Genomic DNA, 19,414 nt, shown 5'->3' on the forward strand with positions numbered 1-19,414 from the left:
AGGATTCGAGTCTTGTAAAGAACTTTCTGGAGAGAGCTTTCCGTAAACAGTGATCCGGCTAGGAATGGTAGCCCACTAACTATCACTCGAGTCTTGTAAAGAACTTTCTGGAGAGAGCTTTCCGTAAACAGTGATCCGGCTAGGAATGGTAGCCCACTAACTATCATTTTATGTAACCAAGAAAAAAAAGAAGAAGTCATGTCCTCGATTCCTCACCTAACATCGTACGTAGTAAAAGAGAATGGTAAGTATTTTGGTTTGTGAGATTTCTTTTTTTTAGTTTAGTGGTACAATACTTATCATCTCATATCTAAGACAAGAGTTTGATTCTTGCCATAGTTAAAAGTGCCTGTATTAGAACAACATTGAAATTTTTGTTAAGTGCTTTCTAGAAAAAAAACACTAACAAATGCTTCTTGAAGAATCACTTAAATCGCTTTTATGACCCACAAGCACTTTAAAGTTATTCAACTAAACACATTTGTTAGTTATTAAAAAGTGATTTTGACTCTTCGAGAAGCATTCTCAAACAGAATTTTCACCTAAATCTTCTGACTTAAAAAACAAAAAACTCTATGAGTGGAGCCAATTTTTGAGACTGAACTGGGCCTAGAAAATAACTTGTTTTCTTTCTCTAGCAAGACCAAGACACAACAACACCTACCTTTAGGTAAATGTTGGGTCAGGGTTCAGATTACAAGCCAAACTTGTGGCCCATTCTTCTTGGGCTAGTCCAATGAAACAAAATTCTTATTGTTCACACTGTAAGCCCAGCCCACATCTCAACCCCAAAATCGGATCACCGAAACCCTACCCGCCTCACTCACCGCACATACTATAAAAGCAAGATAACACATCCACACGCACCCTCATCGTCTAGGGCTTTAGCAGCAACTCTCAGAAAGAAACCTCCAAACCTTAGAGAGAGAGAGCAGCTCAAAAATGCCGGCTGGACACGGTCTCAGGTCTCGTACTCGCGATCTCTTCTCGCGGGCCTTCAGGAAGAAGGGTTACATCCCTCTCTCAACCTATCTGAAGACCTACAGGATCGGCGACTATGTCGACGTCAAGGTTAACGGCGCCGTGCACAAGGGTATGCCCCACAAGTTCTACCATGGACGTACTGGTCGCGTCTGGAACGTCACCAAGCGCGCCATCGGTGTGGAGATCAATAAGCAGGTGATTCATTTTCGTTGGGTTTTCTGTATTTTCATTTTTGGACTCTCAGTTGTTTGATGATTTGCTTATGTGGAATGGTTGTCTGGATTTGTGGGTTCTTGTTGAAATTTCCGAACTTTTGGTTTGATTTCGACTTAATAGTGTTCAGTGACATCTGGGTACATTATAGCTATCATTGTTGTGGTTGTTGTTAGGCGGAAATGGGGATTTTATGTATATGTTTATGTGGTTTGTGGTTTCAGATGGTTTTAGTTTATAGCTGCTAATTGTACTGTTGATGTCTAGATTATGCTGAATGATAAGCTGGGTAATACACCTTGTTAGAGAATGGCTTACTGTATGTTAGATGTTTATAACTCACTGCAAGGAAGATCGAGAAAAGTTGTGAATAATGTTCAGCTTCTATTGGGAAATAATAGCTATAGAAAGCTTTGTGCAGATTATATATAGTTTATGCATGTCTGCTGGATGTGTTATGACGTGTTTGAATCTGTTTTTCCTTTATGGATCGGAAAATTAGGTTTTTAATTTATTTTCCCTTATGGAAATAAAAGATTATGTAACTTAGTGATTCTAGAAAGAACCATTTTTGTACAATGGAGATAATGTAGGTTAATCCTTTACTTGGATCAATCTTGAGCAATGTAATTTTGATCATTGTCATAAATCTAGTTTCCTTTTGTCTCATGATTTGAGGAATTCTATCCTTCTTTTGCCCTGATGCTAAATGATTGTTGTATTTTTTATTTTGCAATCGATTATTGGAAGGTTTACAAGTTGTATGCTTGTGCATGATATCAGGTTGGCAACAGGATTATCAGGAAGAGGATCCATGTGCGTGTGGAGCATGTGCAGCCTTCAAGGTGCACTGAGGAATTCCGTTTGAGGAAGATAAAGAATGATCAGTTGAAGGCTGAGGCCAAGGCAAAGGGTGAGGTCATTAGCACCAAGAGGCAGCCAAAGGGACCCAAGCCAGGTTTCAGGGTTGAAGGTGCAGTCATGGAAACTGTTACTCCCATTCCTTACGATGTCGTCAATGATCTTAAGGGAGGCTATTAGATCCATTTTACGGTTGTGTTGGTTATCACCAAGGACTGGTCTAGTTTATTAAAGTGTTTCTTTAGTTTTGTTTTCTGAAAATTTTTGAGGTACTTTCATCTGTCGCAGCAGAAACTGCTTAGTTTAATGTTTTATGATACATGATGTTTTCAAGTACAATTTTGTGCGAATATGGAAATCTTCTGGAATTACCTATGATATTTGTGTTTTGTTTTTTCTGATTATTTCCAGCACTTGGTTTGCTTTAGAAGTGTTAGAAATAGCACCTCGTGGTTTTCGTTTTTAATGATCAAAGTTTAATTATATCACTCTTTTACACCTATACTTGTTTTAGATTGGACTAAATTCTGGGTTCTACTGTGTCTTTGTTAATTGTCATAATCTAAACACTCACACATGGTTTGTCTAAAGTCATGTGAATTTTTTAAAGGTTCATAAATCCTACATTGCTTACTTTCTATGCAGGTATGAACTTGAGAAACTTCAGCTTCAAATGGTTCTTTTGGATTAATGAGCAAATCTTAAACTATTTACTCCCCATTGTTTGCTATGTATGTGTATGGTTCAAATCTTTCACCCTCTATGGTCTTACGGGATTTGAACGCATGACCAAGGACCATGTTTTAACCGTAATCTTTCATCCTCTATCGATGATTGCAGAAATTCTTGTAGCGTGGCACTAGATGAACTCCCTATAAGATAGAATCAGAAGCATTTAGTCTGAAGTCTACCATGTATTGGTTTAAGAAAAGAATATAAGGTGAGCTGGGCTGGGGTTCCAACTTCAAACAAAGAAACCTTGCTTTCTAATTACTCTTATTAATTTTGTTCTCTCTCAACCCAAAGGTACATTGGTTTTGTACCCAAAAAAAAAAAAAATTAAAAAAAGAGAAGGAAAATTGGTACCTTTACTTTTGTTGCTGACCAAAAGAAGATCTCTCTGATTTTAATTATCCAAAGTATTATTTTCTGGGAACTGATTCTCTGTCTCTTGAGATAAATAATACAGCCCAGTTTTCTTCCTTTTTAGAATTTTCTGTAAGAATCTTGGCCACCGTATATAACAAGACATCAGCCTTTTTTAAGGACTCTTTTATCTTACAAATTAATTACAATGATGAAGCTTTGAGTTTTTTTTTGGGTACTGAAGATGAAGGCATCCTTCACATTCTACCCTATCCTGCTATTTCTTCTTGTCTCAGGTACCTTCTCTCTTAACACCATTAACCTATTGCTTTCAATTCTTTTTTTCTTCTTCATTATTTCGGGGTTTATGCTCATAACTTTGTATAATTCAGCTATTGTTTGTTTGCTTTTTTTTTTTTCCCCTTTTAATTGGGCAGTTGAATTTGGCACTTGCTCAGTGGTTCGTGGCAATGCACGCGCCGTGAGGATCCAGGAGCACTCGTGCCATAAGCTGATTGATCAGTCAATCAGATGTGAGCTGCAGAATTGCATCAAGGAATGCTCCAAAGAACCATCTGGTGTCGGAGTGTGCAGAAGTAGAGTCTGTTTTTGCACATACTATTGTAAGGATCCTCCAAAGTGATTATGAGTCATTTCATGAGGGCCTGAGGACACGTACATACGGGCTATAAAGGGAATATCAAGCACATAACATTGTTAATAGTGGGAGATTTACATTCAACTTCTTGTTTATGTTGACCACTAATCACATTAGCCTTAATTATAACATAAACTTTGATCCTAACATGATCAATTTGGATAACCCGGGTTCAACCTGAATACATTGAGCTTGGGTTATAACATAAACTTTGATCCTAACATGATCAATTTGGATAACCCGGGTTCAACCTGAATACATTGAGCTTGGGTTGGCCTCTTTACCCTCTCCAACTTTTTCTTCCTCTTTTCATATTTTCTGAGAACCCAGAACACAGATAACTGACGAGCCTACAAAATTTCGAGTAATTTTAGCAACATTGGAAGCAAATTTACATGACAATGAGTTGCCTGAGAGCAGATCTATTGTGTTTGCAAACATGCAAGATCCAAGCTCCAATTTAAATACCAGCCTGAATGGACAATCAATAATGCGCTGACAAGTAGGGTCGTATGGCAATTTCGGATATATGCAGCACAAGAAAAGCAACAGATCTTATAATTAGAAAGGATTGAAAGACTAATGAAGGATCATTATATATATGAGAAAACGCAAAATAGTTTCTCTGTCAGATCAGGCGTTGTCAAAGTACATATTTTGCCACTTCTAATGGCGGGGTGACTAATTCGAAACATAGGACCGGCAACTGTCAATCCATGTTATAGGCATAACATACACGACAAAACAAATCTTTCGGTATCAGCACATGCCAATCAGCCATTGTCAAGGCCCCAACTGGTAATAGCCTACCCGACCCCATCGTAAAATAGCAGCAACAGCAAGCTGCAAGCTGCAGGTGGTTATTCGCTAGAGCTTCAGTCACCCAAGAAATTATTACGATACAACAAAATACAGATCAGCTGCCACTTCACAGCTAGAGCCTCAAACTTGTGTGAGACAAGATCTATGTAAATTCATCACAAAGGTTATACAATTTTAAACAGGTTGGGACTAAACATAGTAGTCTTAAATACCCTGAAGAAATTAAATGTAAACTTTGTTACCATTTCTCAGTACTGTGGCTGCATAAAGTTGAGCCCAGCATACAAGGTTTCATAGTTAGTATCCACAGTTCATGCCTGGTATCCGCATCCGGGTTAATGAATCACTTATGTGCAGCATCAGCTACAGGTAAAGACCAGTTCAACTTCTACCATCACAGCAATTACAAACCATTCAGGTTCATAACGAACTACACATCAATCTCATATGCAGCATGAGCTACACACAGGTTAAGACCCACTTACAGCCGCCACAGCAACTAAAAACTCCTTTCATGGACTATCAGGTAAAACATTAAAATCCTAGAGTATATAACACTTTTCAGAAACAAAGAACCAAACCATATTTCTTACCAAAATTTATTCGGTATGGAGAAAAACAGATTAAGTTATTGGCCCTGCAAACAGCTCTCACTGCCAAAACAATCATACTTCTAAAACCAGCATACTGCTGCAACCAGCATCACAATCACGACCATCCGTCTACAAATTAGAAACAGCACCCACGGCTACAAATCAACATCCTCTTATCCAAGCCTCAATCACTCTTTTCACGAACATAACTATAAAACCCAAGAAATAGTTCGTGATGAATCAGTCCTATAAACTGAACCAGACAACTTGAGACCAGAGACTCATATATCAGTAACAGTGTAAGGCGGGAACAAAAGTGAACATTAAAATTACACACAAATATAAAGATGAAAGGCAGATACACTAAGAAACCACACAAGCACATCCTTCGTAAGTACTGAAATACCAAATCTACTAACTACAAAGTCCATCCCAGATCAATAAAGGATATATAAAGCTCAGCATTAAATAGTTAAATACTAAAGAAACCAGTCCTACCAAAACTAGCACTCAAGACACCTAATAAAACAACACATTATGATCAAAGATCCCTGACATCAGCAGAGCTGCAAGAACTACACAACTCAGGGTGCTTCCATCATTTCCATACAACCAGAAACATCAATCCTGCAAAATCGATTCAAGAGTTACCAGTTCAATGCTTTTCCACCCATGCAGGAGAAAGTAATCGTTCCAGAAGCAACAAAAACTGTAGACATCAACTCACATCAGCATCTGAATTTCGAGGGGATGGGGTACGAGAATCAGCAAGACGATGGCGTGGTGAAACACTTCGAGAAGTAGGGGAATGTCCATCATGACTACGTCTAGCAGGGGTGGCACTACGGCTCCTGATTAGTGGGGAAGGACTCTTATGAGGACTAGGGCTACACCGAGCAGGGGAGACACTACAATACAGATTAGTATATAAATTAAAAATAATCATAAAGGAAGAGCCGGTATTTGATTATGAACATAACTTAAATAATGATTAGCAGAGCTTAAAACCTATCAATGGAACGACTTCGAATTGGACTCCTACTTCGACTTCGACTCCGCCTTTCATCATCATAGCGAACTCTCCTCCTGCTCCTATAGTAATCAGGGCTGGCACTGCAGCTCCTGCTTCGTCGACGATATTCTCTGTCCCTACCATGGTATCTGTCACGGTCAGACCTATCCCAACTCCTACTGCGACTTCTCCTCCTGTAGTCACGGTCTCTGTAGTCATCCCGGTACCTGGAAGATTTTAAATAGTACATATCACACATTCACTTGTATATCAAAAGCTTGTAAAAGAAATCAGGACAATTATTAATATGATCTCAGCATGAATTATGAACTTGATTTGCAAAATCTGCAAAAAAACACATTTGGATTTGAGTAGAAACAAATTAACTAATAGCCATGATATTCACTCTCCATACCATCCATTCAAATTGGTGAGTTAGATACATAAGATTGGTTAGAGACATTATTTCATATTACATTGTAAAATTGAAATTATAGAAATAAAAGGAACAATATCAAGACAGTCTTTCTTGCTCAAGTTAAAAATACAGTTACATGAAAATGAAACTAGAAAATAAAATCAAGTGAACACTAATTGAAGGACGGCATGAAATGATTAAACTTGACAATGGTAAAATACAATGTTCAGTTCAGGAACCTTCAAATTATATGACAGAATACAATCCATCACAAAGAAGGACCAAGGGAAGAGACTAACCTTCTCCGAGGACTGCGACTTCTTGACCTGTACCTTGATTTTGGTAGAGCTTCAGTAATCCTTCCTTTCTGACTGAAACAAGGGAGACCAGGTAAAGAACGGTAAATAGAAGCTACACAACAAACAAAATTAGCTTTTCAAGGTTCGAATTCATTATCAATGCAGTTCAAATAACGAGTTACCATCATTTCAAGTACAACTTACTGTAAATATACACACAAAAGTGTCAACTACATAAACCCCCTAAACTCTTAGGCCCTTTTCAAGTTAACCCCGAACTATTTAGTGTTTACAAACTCATATACGAACACAAATAAACCTCACATATGGACCATTCCATTAACAAATCTGTTAAGTGTCTGTGTGGACAGTGCGGTCCCATATGTCTGCTTACATTGACTCCAAATGTAAGCCACATGTATTTATTAAAAACAAGTGGGCAAAAAAATAATAAAAAACTCTCTCTCGTCTCTGTATATCTACTTCTTCCCTGTATTCTTTTTATTTTATTTTTATTACCTGCAACATCAATCAAGACCAATGAACACACCACCACATCTCCTACCATCATTGTAAAAAAAAAACATACCACCAGAGCCACCCCACCACCTCTACAATCACCACCATTAAACCCAAGACCACCACCGTTAAACCACAACCACGACCACTGCCACCCCACCAGATCTAATCCGATCCCAATGGCCCCACCTCACTACAACCTTCTGATGCTGCCATGAGCTCCTACGCGCCACCACAGATTGCCCCGTTATTCATAATTTTTTGGTCATTTTTGGAACAAGAAGAAGAAAAATGGCGGATGATGTCACAACCCATTCCTCTGGTCCAGTCATAAGAAAAAAATGGAAAAATGTTTTCCTTCACAAATTTGCAGATCAGACACCTTCAGTTTTGGCTTGGAGGCATTGCAGGTGTGAAGCAAGCCATGATTATATGGGATCCTTGCATGATTCCATGCCAGAAACCCTTCTAGTCCAACAAATAAACTTTGGTTCCACAATCAAAACCCCTTGGGACCAAAATGAGGGCTTTTAAGATTAGTTAAATAAAAAAGAAAAAACAATACATACAAAATTGCCAGCATAAAGCAGAGTATAGGATTCATAGAAAACAACTGCAACCTATGCAACAAATAGTAAATAGACTAAGTTTTAACAAACAGTAGCAAAAGCATATGGAGACCCTATTAGAAGTTCATAGTTCAGGTACATACAGGTACTCAAGATCAGCGTCAGCTATCATGAATCCAATATATAAGAAACATCCAAAAACAATAAACTTACATCCTCTCCGCATTTGGCCCATATTTTGCAAACTGAACAGTTATCTCTCGACCATCAACAACTTTTCCTGAAAAGTATTTAACATTTTCAAGACAATTAGGAAGCCCAGACGAATTTCTTTTTTAAAAAAGGCAAATTAAACCCAGATAAAAATAATAGGAATAACAATAACAGTAATGCTTCTAAAAATAAAAATGTGCATACCATCGAGCCTTTCAACCGCTTTCTGTGCTTCATCAGCATATTTGTATCGCACAAAAGCAAAACCCCTAGACTCGCCAGTCCTAAACCACAAAAGGAAAATAAATACCCAAATCCAGTCTTCAAATAGAAAAACAATTTACTGAAACATATACAACAAAAACTTAGGGGAAAAGGACATAATTCAAATTTGCACTTCCTACAAGTTCCTAGTCCTCCACTTTAAGAGAAGCTCAATTGCTCCTCCGAACACAATACACAGATGATCAAAAGCGTCGAATTCCCATATCTTCTCAGCATCCGTGAGAATAAGAAAAATAAGGATTAAATGGAATTACAAACAAGAACAATATCTTGGCAGTTCTTCATTGATGAATATTGTTTTCAAACATAACAAAGCTACTCAATTTCTCCGGAAACAAACATATTACAGAAAAAAAATACACACAAAACAAAAAGCTTTATCCCAACCAACCTTCGGTCTCTGGGGATGAAAATGTCGACAACTTTGCCATACTTATCGAAAAGCGGAAACAGATCATCAGCGCTCGTACCTATTTAAATTAAATAAATCAACAAATTACCGCCATTAAATCCCAAAAAATAAAAACAGGGCAGAAGCAGAGACAGAGACTTACGGAAGGTTATGTTGAGGACTAGGAGAGAGTAAGTGTCAGCGATGTCAGGAGGGCCAGACCTACCAAAGTGAGACATGGTTCTTGCTCTGTAAGAGAGATAGAGAGATTGGGATTAGGGTTTGGATTTGTGGCGAGTAAATTTGGGGGGTAGAATAGAACCTTCCTGAAGAATGGTTGCGGTTCCCCGACTGCAAATATATCCAGGGATGAAGAGGAGTCTGGCCCTTTTTGGGGGTTTTGGTGATTGGATTTTTGGATTTAGGGCTCAAAATCAACCCAAACCCAAAAACCTTTGGGCTATTGATACCCCAAAAAAGAAAAAAGGTACAAAAGAAAACCAAATTACACCGACTCGATCCCACAATAATATGAACCATTCAGTTTTACAAGGATCATTCGTGCAATAAATTGAAAAACACATGACCTACGTGCATTGTGAGATAGTTCTTACAAGAATCTCCGAATTTTTAAATTTAAACCAAGTACAAACTTACTTGAAAATTGTGTGTGTATTTTAATGTTCATTTTTCCTTTTCATATATGAATACTTGGTTTTTTTTATAACAAGCGATATTAGGAGATGGGGTATCGAACTTTGGACCTCTGAACTTGCGTAAATACTTTTAATTACTTAAGATCAAAACCCTAAATCCTCATAGAGAGAGAGAGAGAGAGAGAGAGAGAGAGAGAGAGGCGGGGGAAGGTGCGTTGGGGGTGGGGCTAGTTGGCATGGGCAGACGCATCATGGAGAGAAAGGAGGGGGAGGGAAAAAAAAAAAACAGAGAGGAGGGGGTGCGAATGGGTGGGTCTGTGGGCGGAGATAGGTTTTTTGTTGTTCTCTTTTACTTCTATTTTTTTTCAAAAAAATATTATTATTTTTAATGATTTAACAGAAAATTGGATGAAATGTTGAGGATTTAGGCTGTAGGAGGGAAATTGGTAAAAAAGAAATTTATATACTTAATTTTTTAAAAAAAAGATAGGAGGTCTATAAGTTAAGTGCAAGTTCATAGGCAAATCACCAATTTAGCCTATTTTGACATATATCATTTAACTTAACAATTGCTAATACCGTCAATTTCTATTAGAAAAATAGAAAAATAAAACGAAAACACAACTCCTTCAGTACGCTGATTATAGACTTCTTAATTTTTCTCACCACAACCCAACCTCTCTCCCATCTCACAATCCACCTGCCAATAAAGAGCCACACACAACCCTCTCTTATTAACTGCTTATCTTTTTTCTTTATTTCTAGTTTTCACAGTTAATTTTTCTCTAGGTTGCATTTGGTTCACAAAATGGATTTGATAGGAAATAGAAGATTCTTTTCGCATGTTTGGTAATATTATTGGGAAAGTAACTGGAAAATACCACTTTATTTTCTTTCCCATATTTAATTTGTGTAGGAATGTAAAATAAAGTTTGTTTAATTTTTCAATTATACTCATATGAAATGAAATAACAAAAGAATACATTTAATGCTATATTGTAATTCTAAATTGTTAACGGGGACAAAATGGTCATGAAAAATGTGCATTTAATGCTGGCTTGTTTTCCCAAACTTTTCCATGGGAAGGGCAAATGAAACCTAAGTGGGGGAGGAGAGTTACATTTTCCCTCTTATTTTCCCATGTATTAGGCAACCATTTCCCATGCATGGACTTACCAAACATGAGAAATCAATTTTTCCATCACCAAGCCTCATTTTCCCATGAACCAAACGCAGCCTTAGCTTTTTGTTTCAGAAAATCCTAAGAAAGGCCATAGAGTTTTACATTCCACCCGATATGTCAAATTAAAATATTATTTTATTACATATTGTTTATTGGTTTATTACAATCTAGGCACATAAATTAAATAATAATAAAAAAATAATGAAATAACATCACAAGGTCAAACAACCAAAAATAACAGCAAGAGAGAAAAATGTTATTCCATGTAGGATTTAACATTTTGGTTGGGGTGTGAGTCTTATCTATTTTTTCTAGGGATGACAATTTTTCCCTCGTGTAAGGGTTTTCGTGGGGATTCGACCCTAATGGGTTGGGTATGAAGGACAAAAAAGGGGTATGGAGACGGGTACGTGGAATTTTTTGGGTATGGTGTTTGGAGAGGGACGGAGATGGTATTTTAATCCCCAACCCAAACCTTCCCCATTTAGAATATATATACAGTCCCCTTCTATTGAGAGGAATCCTTCAAATAATTTTATTTGAGGTACACCCTTTAGGGCACCCAACAAATTTTTTTTTTTTCCAATGATCCAAACTATCTATTTTTGAAGTCTACATTCATAGATCATTCTTGCAAAAAATTAGACAAATCGGAAACCGTTTCGACATCTAATTGTGTCTTACAAAGTCAATGAACATGGTGCTTCAAGAAAGTACTAAAATTTCAATAACACAATTGAGTGGTCAAATGATATTGGATTCAAGTGATTTTTTGTAGAGATGATCTTTGAATGATTATCTAAAACATAGACAGTTTGGATGAGTAAAATACAATATGGAGTATGCCCTACAAAGGTGTCCATCAAATAAGCTTATTTGAGGGATCTCTCAATGGAAGCTATTTGTATATATATATATATATATATACACACACATACAGTCCCCTTCCATTGAGGGATCTCTCAAATAGTTTTATTTGAGGGACATCCTTTAGGGTACCATAGGATTTTTTTTCCAGTGATTCAAACCATCTATTTTTTAAGTTTGCATTCATAGATCATCCTTACAAAAAATTAGACAAATTGGAAACCGTTTCGATATCCAATTATATCCTACAAAATCAATAAACACAGTGCTTTAAGAAAGTACTAAAATTTCAATAACACAATTGAGTGATCAAACGATATCGAATTGAAGTAAATTTTTTTTTTTTTGTAGAGATGATCTTTGAATGATTATCTAAAACATAAATTGTTTGGATTAATGAAATATAATGTGGAGTGGGCCCTACAAAGGTGTCCCTCAACTTATACAAATCTTTAGCCGCACTACCAAGAACGGAACTAAGAAGGGGCTCTAGTGGGCTGTAGCCCGATGCCAAGTTTCCAATTTAAGCTTCAATGTATAAATAAATATACTATAATTAAATATTAGCCCACTAGCATCACACAACACTTTTTTTTTCAGCCCATACAAAGGAATAAGGCGACAAAAGAATATGAAAAGTGTATTTTTTTTCTCGGCCCATGCATGTTGCTTCATTAGTTTCTCTATATTTATCAAAACAATCATTAAAATATTAGCATATCAATTTTTTTGTGTGGAGAAATTCTATGATTGCATTCATAATTCAGCCAAAAAAGTCACTAGCCACAAAAAGGCCAATACAAACTAGTCACAAAAGGGCCATTACAATAACGGAGCGGTCTAATATCAAAATTAAGACAATTTGATGTGTCATCACTAACGATCAGACAGGATCGAAGAAACTCTAGCATAGGCATCCCAACTAAGATTGCAAACTTAGAATAATAAAAAAGAGATAAAGCTTGAAAAAACCAGGCCATAACATTACAAATAAAACTCTCACAAAGGAGAGATGAAAATCTCTCACAAATGAGAGAAGAAAAACTCTTACAAAAGGAGAGGTGAAAACTACATAGAGAACCCAAAGAGTCTCTGCAACTTGTTCCAAACATAAAGAAATTGCAAAAAAGATGGTGGTGGAGATCCGACACCGAAATGCAGTTGAAGATCCGATGCTGAACCACAGCCGCCTATAATGGTTGGATGAAAATCATAACAAAACTAAGACAAATAGAGAAAACCATTTGTCTTTGAAAATGGGAGAAGAGGTGAAAGGAGGACGAGAAGAGGGGAGAGGGAGGAAGAACAATGGCTTCCTCCCCCCTCAAAGTGGAAAAGGCTCTAAGAGTGTTTATTGGGAGAAATATTAGCATATCATTAAACCCCCAAAAAAACAAGAGGGCTTCAAAACAGTAAAAAAAACATCGCAGCAACAGTAAACCTCAAAAAGAAGAGGGGTTCGAAACAAAGTAAAAGAGAAAAGTACACTGAAACATCTGCTATCTTTCTTTTCAAAATCATTCAGTGGGTTCTTCAATATTGGTAGGTTTATCTCTTTCTTCTTATTTCATTCTAAATTTGAATTGTTATTGTTAGATTTTTATGGTTTGAGAGTTAAATTTTGGGGATTATTAGAACAACAAGAAAAGAGAAAACAATAATTATATATGCAAGATTTCAATTGATAAATGTTCTATTTCACAGAGTAATTAAGTTGTTATTGTTTATATTTATTGATTATATATGTATTTTTGGTTCTCACTATAAGAATATAATATATATATATATGATTGTTAGTGTATAATATTTTTTTGTTAGGATATAATGTTATATATGATGATAATAGACCCGCGAAGAGAGGAAATACTATTCATTCTTTCTTTAGAAAAAGTGGTAATGATAATGAGAATACACTTTTTGAATCTAATGTTGATACTGAGAATACATCTTATGCATCTAATGTTGATACTAAGAATACACCTTTTATATCTAATATTGATACTTCAATTCAGTTTGACACTAGTTCTTTAGAATGAGATCCAGGGAAATGTATTCCAATTTGTGAACACCCCATTAATCAGTGTGATGAGATTCGAAGGACTTATATCAAATTAGGGCCTTATCAACCTAAACTTTTTGAGTATCCAAGGACTTTGTTTGGCAACAAAGACATCAATTTCAATATTATTGATTCTCACAATTTTCATGGTTAATTAGAGTATTCTCCTAGAATAGATAAGACATATTGTTTACCATGCTTTGTGTTTAAAAAGAATCCAGCAAATGGGTCTTCACTAAATACTGATGGGTTCAACAATTGGAAAATAGTGAATGATGGAAAGAAATGTGCATTTTTGCAACATGTTAAATGTAATAACCCAAAACAAAAATCCTAAATTTACAATTAATTTATTCTGGAAAAAGGACGATTTTGCCCTCGGAATATTTTATTAAGAAAAAGGTGACTTTTGATCGAGAAGGAATTTGACGATTCCGCTTGCGCCATTGCGTAGAGCACGGTGAAACGAGTTCATAGACATGTAGCGGGCTCGAATCGGAGTTGTAACGAGAAAGTTATGGTCAAAAGAGTCTCAGTGGCACAACCGTAAATATTTCAAAGTTGGATCTATAAAACCAGCCCAGCCCTCTCTCTCCTCTCGCGCGCAGACCACCCCGCCACCTTCCAGAGCTCACTGACGCCGCCTCAAGGCACCACCGGCCACGGGACTGGTGGCATTCGAACTGCCGTCGAGTCCTCTCCCTTCGCCGACCGGTCCCCCGGCCGCCAACGACCGGTGCTGGCCGGAAAACGCAGAAAACTGCCGGGAGGTCGCCAAAACTTCAACGCCGTCGATCTCCCTCCTCCGGCCACCATTTCCGTCGACCCAGGTATGGATCTTGAACCTCTCGAGTTGTTCTAGCTGCCTGTTGGGTAGGATTAGATCGATTTGTAGCGTAGCTATCGGATTTTTGAGCTTGAAGTTTCAGCCAATTTTTGGCCTCCGTTTTCGACCACTTCCGGCCACTTTTCGGGGTATGTCCAAGAACAAAAGTGGCTCCAAATGGGGTGTTTTACCTAGGATAGAAGTTTGGAGCCTTGGTTTTGAGTTTTTCCGGCGAGCCGAAATCGCTTTAGACACCCATCGCTGCCGGCGCGTGCTGGGGTGCGTGGGTGAGGGTAGTGCAGTGGCACTGTGTCTTGTTGCGACCCTTATNNGTCACGAGCGCGTAGGATTTCGCGGATCTCAATTTGGATTCCGTTTGAGCCCCGAACGGATTTTCCATATTGTGCGATTTCCGGGTTCAATATTACCGAACCGTTGGATCGCGCTCAATTTCGGATATGTTGTTCCAAATAATTTCAGAATCGTGTAGGATTCGACGGATTGTGAATCGGAGTCCCGGATACTCCGAAATCGCGAACCCTGGGGCTAGGGTTTGGAAATTGTATGATTTCACGATCGTGGTCAATCCGATCGTCAGTTTCAGACCAAACTTGCAGGATATGGTTCCTTAAACGTGAGGAACTTAAAGGAACTCTCAGATTGGTCATTGGAGGTCGTGGACCCCACGGGGTTCCGTCTCGACCAAGGTGGAAGTTTATCGCTTAATGAAGTCTCGAGTCTTTTCAGACGATTGTAAATATCTGAAATACCTAAGTGGGCAGGAAAATGACTTTAAAGTTAGTGCACGCACTTCTAGAAGTCGGGGGCAGGGTTTTACTTAAAAAGTTATACCGAGCAGTTTTATTAATTAAACATTCATGATGGTTTACCCAGGCACCCGGGACCAGACAGGCCCGCAGGAGAGACCGTCAGGAGGTCTAGCGGGCTCGGACCAGGAGTGAGTGGACTTTCTTCCATAAATGATTTTATATAACTGAGTCTATATAAATGAGTTTTTATAAATGAGTTTATATGAGTAAATTTCATTATTTGATTTTGAATAAGTTTTATCTAATGTTTTCCGAGCATGATTTGTGCCGTAAAATATCCTTTATTTCTATGCTGCTTAGTTGAACATGCTAGAAAGTGTAATAGAAAGCAGAGTTGAGATTTATATCAGAGAAAATAGCAGTTTAATTTCAGTTAACTGAAATACAGTTATTTGGCAGACTTTTCTAAGATATTGTATTTTAAACCACCATGTACCCAGTTATGGTGATTACCCTCAGTTGGACCGATGTCTACGGACATCCAGTCTATTTACAGTTCTGTCAGTGCACTTGACATTGCCTCACGAGTTTCGGGGACGCTCGGACCGTGAGTGCCAGGATTTGCGGCTCGGCAGACTTGGTGTCCCGAGACCTGCCAGGATTGCGGCTCGGCTGACTCTGTGTCCCCGAGACCTGCCAGGATTGCGGATCAGGCTGACTACGGTCCCCTGAATCCTGCCAGAGCGGCTCGAGTTGACTTTGTGTCATCGAGACCTGCCAGCGGATCAGGCTGACTATAGTCCCCTGTATCCTGCCAGTTTGCGGCTCGGATAGACTTTGTGTCGCCGAGACCTGCCAGGGGAATTGACGGAATTACAGGGGTACATCCGAGTGGTAGTTTTGATTGATTGCAGTGCTTTAATTCAAGTTTTGAGTACATTGCTTTATTGCAGGTTTGATTTCAGTGCTTTTATGTGAATTTGGATTTCAATGCTTTCATGCAAGTTTTATTGCTCTTGAAAGCGATTGCATATATTTCTATAAATATGTAACTGCATTGATTTTAATATGTTTCAAAGATAGTTTAGATATTCAGTTTTACTCAACTGTATTTGATTTCATTGCTTTTATGCGAGAATTATCGAGTTCGAATATGATTTACATATAATGCCTTGAGTTTAGTATGCTTTAAATGCAGAATACGTATTTAGATTTATTTCACTATTTTTACAATGGGGGTTAGTATATTCTTAGATATTTTATGAACCTTTATTTTTGGTCCACTCACACTTTCAACTGTTTTGCTCCCCCAGGCTGTAGCGTGCACAAGACATCCACCACCGGGCCATCGTGACTTCCGCGCCTTCTGGTTCAAAAGTGTTGGTATGTAAAACAATTAAGTGATCCGTAAACTATCAAAATTGCTCTGATATATTGCCCTAGAGCGAGAATGGAACTTTTGGCATGTTTATTGAAGTGCTGGTTGTTGGTTGTTTGGACAATTATGCTCGTTTTGACAGGTGTAAGTTTTGGGATTGAACGAAATATAGGGGAGACTCTGCCGAAATTTCGGTAGAAGTCAAAGTCAAAATTTTAAGAAAAAGGGCAAATAGGTCTTTTGTGCCCGACATTTGCCAAATGTCGGACACGCACATGGTTCGACTCGAATTCCAAAGCGGAATTTGATTCGGGTCCTGTCATTAAAGGTCCATCTTCACCACATAACACTTGTGTAAGATGTGCTGATGATTTAATGAAATCATCTCAACATATTGAGAAAGTTATTCACAAAGAACCAAAAGAGCAAATTTTGGAAGAATCGGTTATGGCTAAAGGCAACAATTGAGAGTGTTTGGTGGCTTACATTTCAAACATGTGCTTTTTGAGGTCATGATGAATCCATAGACTCAATGAATTGATAAAATATACAGCGCATTGGAATGATGAAATTGCTGAAGTTGTTTTAGAGAATGCCCTGGGAAATGCTAAATATACCTCACCATTGATTCAAAAGGAGATGTTGCATATTCTCCTTGACAAAGTGGGAACTAAAATTCATGAGGAAGTTGGGGAATTGACTTATTGTATTCTTGTTGATGAAGCAAAAAATGCATCTACCAAAGAGCAAATGACCATTGTTTTAAGATTTATTGATCATGATGGTTTTGTACGAGAACGTTTTTTTTTCTAGAATGCTTGTGTTGATGCCTTTGCTTCTTTTGAAATTGGGAAGAGGTTGAGTGAATATTGCTGCTTTAATTGGGGTCGAGTGCGGATTGATTAGAAGAGCGCAAAGCTGGTTTTGCTTAACTTGATTAACCGCACTTATGCTGCATTCGGCATTCTGTGTGAGATTAACTGCACAGCAGAAAATTTGGAAACTTTGAAAGTCGTAGGCCTCTCTTTTGTTTCTGATATTTGGAAACTTTGAGCAAACTAAAAGCAGAATCAAATTAATTGGTGGAAGGAAGAGATTTGCATGTTTTAGTTTTTCCTTTTCTCTCCAGGAGGATGATGGGTTCTTTGAAGCCATTGTTTTGCTCGATGCAGATTCATTAGAAAACAACTCTCACCTTTTCACCCAATATAAAAAGAAAAGGCAAGGGCAGCAGGTATTTTTAGACAGAGAGCAACATTTCCTTCCCCTTACATACAGAGAATGCATCGATCTCTACTTAGTTGAGTTGATGTGCCTCTCCATATATAAAGATCGACTTTGGCCAATTGCTTTTCTTTGAGAAAAATATTCAAAATTTTCAATGGAGAAATTTATTTGCTCTTTTTTGCCTAAACATGATGAACACTGAAACAAATCACTTGCAATCGAAGAAGCAATAACAAGCATAATCAGTTGAATATTGGCTCAAATAGTAAAATACTTATTGACCTAAATAAAAAGCTCCCCAAATATTTATAATTGGTTCGGTGGTTTTTTTGGCACAAATGCGATAGAATTTATTGATGAGGATGAATAAAACAAGAGTGGTGATTTCCCCACTCCAATTTTATCCACTTACACTCCATTTTATAACTAAAAAAGAGTGTAAGTGGATAAAATTAGAGTGGGAAAATCATTACCTTAAAACAAGTATACAAAAATCTGGTTATGCCCTCAAGGATTAGGCGAGCATTTTTACACCAAATGAGTGTATGGTCATTAGACTACTTAAGTAGCCTACCTACTCAACCTCTAGCGAAAGGAGGAACCTTGCCTCTGATAGAGCACTCCCGGTCTCTCTGTGTGATCCGTAAAAACTAAAATTACAGAACATCTGGAAGACAATCTGGTAGCTCTACAAACCAAGAAATCACAGACCACAAATGTAAGGCACATTTTGCAAGGCGAACCATCCATCCTCAGTGACCTGCTTCAGCAACGCTTTGATATCTTCCATAATAGGACCCACACAAGATCTATTCGTGGTAGACTCTCCATGGATTGCGAAGATTTGGAGAAAATCCCTCTCAATCCTTGCAGCCAACGTCTCAATCTGTAAAGCTGGAAAATACACTATCGAATTGGACCATCCTGCCTGCCTGCTACAAAGGTCCCTCTTTTACTGATGTATGTCGCCCGCTTGTAGAAAGGAAGAGTTGGTTCACTCCCTCTTTTTCCTTTCATGCACTTCCCGAAAAGAGAGAGAAGAAAAGGTTTTGAGAAAATCGAAGAGAAATGACAACCCTCACATTATTGTGATATAAGATGTTCTGAAGATTTAATTTCATATACCAACATATATATTAACAGTTAAGAGTAATTATAAATACCATGTAAAACAAGGAACAACAGTAAAGATGCATTCGACAGCAAGCCTGTGATGCAGGTGAAGAAACTTGGGTGGAAGTTTCCGGAGGAATCATACCATCTTGGTTCATGGGCTTGCAGCTTGAAGTTTTCTAGAACTTTTGGGTCCTTGAAAGATGATAAGTCATTAAACAGAATAGAAGGGGAAAAAAAACCTTCCCCTCACCTGTTAGGAAACCAAAAAGTCAAGGAATTTCTCCCTAAAGCCCCACCTTTATCGCTGTCCTTCCTCTTTCATGCCCTTATATACCTTTTTTGTGTTAGGAAATAACGCAGATTTCCCTATAAACCAGATTAGTGAGAATGCGAAATAACAGAGGAAATA

General features: G+C 37.8%; 2 protein-coding genes across 15 annotated transcripts; one reads left to right on the top strand and one right to left on the bottom strand.

Annotated features, from left to right (window-relative positions):
* The first annotated feature begins 857 nt into the window (after positions 1-857).
* On the top strand, positions 858-2,455 carry LOC117634058 (60S ribosomal protein L21-1). Its single transcript, XM_034367959.1, has 2 exons — positions 858-1,179; positions 1,981-2,455. The coding sequence occupies exons 1-2, from the start codon at positions 943-945 to the stop codon at positions 2,236-2,238; spliced, it is 495 nt and encodes a 164-aa protein (XP_034223850.1). The 5' UTR covers positions 858-942; the 3' UTR covers positions 2,239-2,455.
* A 1,918-nt stretch (positions 2,456-4,373) lies between these two features.
* Positions 4,374-9,510, bottom strand: LOC117634270 (serine/arginine-rich splicing factor SC35-like). Of its 14 annotated transcripts, none has more exons than XM_034368297.1 (11): positions 9,246-9,510; positions 9,087-9,172; positions 8,924-9,002; positions 8,452-8,531; positions 8,248-8,314; positions 6,947-7,018; positions 6,226-6,456; positions 5,945-6,125; positions 5,218-5,426; positions 4,867-4,987; positions 4,374-4,766 (listed from the first exon to the last, which is right to left on the bottom strand). In XM_034368297.1, the coding sequence occupies exons 1-9, from the start codon at positions 9,461-9,463 to the stop codon at positions 5,415-5,417; spliced, it is 1,026 nt and encodes a 341-aa protein (XP_034224188.1). In that variant the 5' UTR covers positions 9,464-9,510; the 3' UTR covers positions 4,374-4,766; positions 4,867-4,987; positions 5,218-5,414. The 14 variants fall into 14 exon arrangements, with proteins under 14 accessions (XP_034224188.1, XP_034224186.1, XP_034224185.1 ...); XM_034368295.1 differs by having other exon boundaries at positions 4,867-5,012; XM_034368294.1 differs by having other exon boundaries at positions 4,867-5,123.
* Between the last annotated feature and the right edge of the window lie 9,904 nt (positions 9,511-19,414).

Source organism: Prunus dulcis, chromosome 7, assembly GCF_902201215.1.
Source record: "Prunus dulcis chromosome 7, ALMONDv2, whole genome shotgun sequence".
Classification (NCBI taxonomy): Eukaryota; Viridiplantae; Streptophyta; class Magnoliopsida; order Rosales; family Rosaceae; genus Prunus; species Prunus dulcis.

Coding starts and splice junctions, on each gene's coding strand:
- LOC117634058 (XM_034367959.1), top strand. CDS start 943: ATGCCGGCTGGACACGGTCTCAGGTCTCGTACTCGCGATCTCTTCTCG. Junction 1,180..1,980: donor GTGTGGAGATCAATAAGCAG/GTGATTCATTTT, acceptor GCATGATATCAG/GTTGGCAACAGGATTATCAG.
- LOC117634270 (XM_034368298.1), bottom strand. CDS start 9,463: ATGGTTCATATTATTGTGGGATCGAGTCGGTGTAATTTGGTTTTCTTT. Junction 9,003..9,086: donor AGTCCTCAACATAACCTTCC/GTAAGTCTCTGT, acceptor TAATTTAAATAG/GTACGAGCGCTGATGATCTG. Junction 6,126..6,225: donor CGAAGTCGTTCCATTGATAG/GTTTTAAGCTCT, acceptor TCTGTATTGTAG/TGTCTCCCCTGCTCGGTGTA.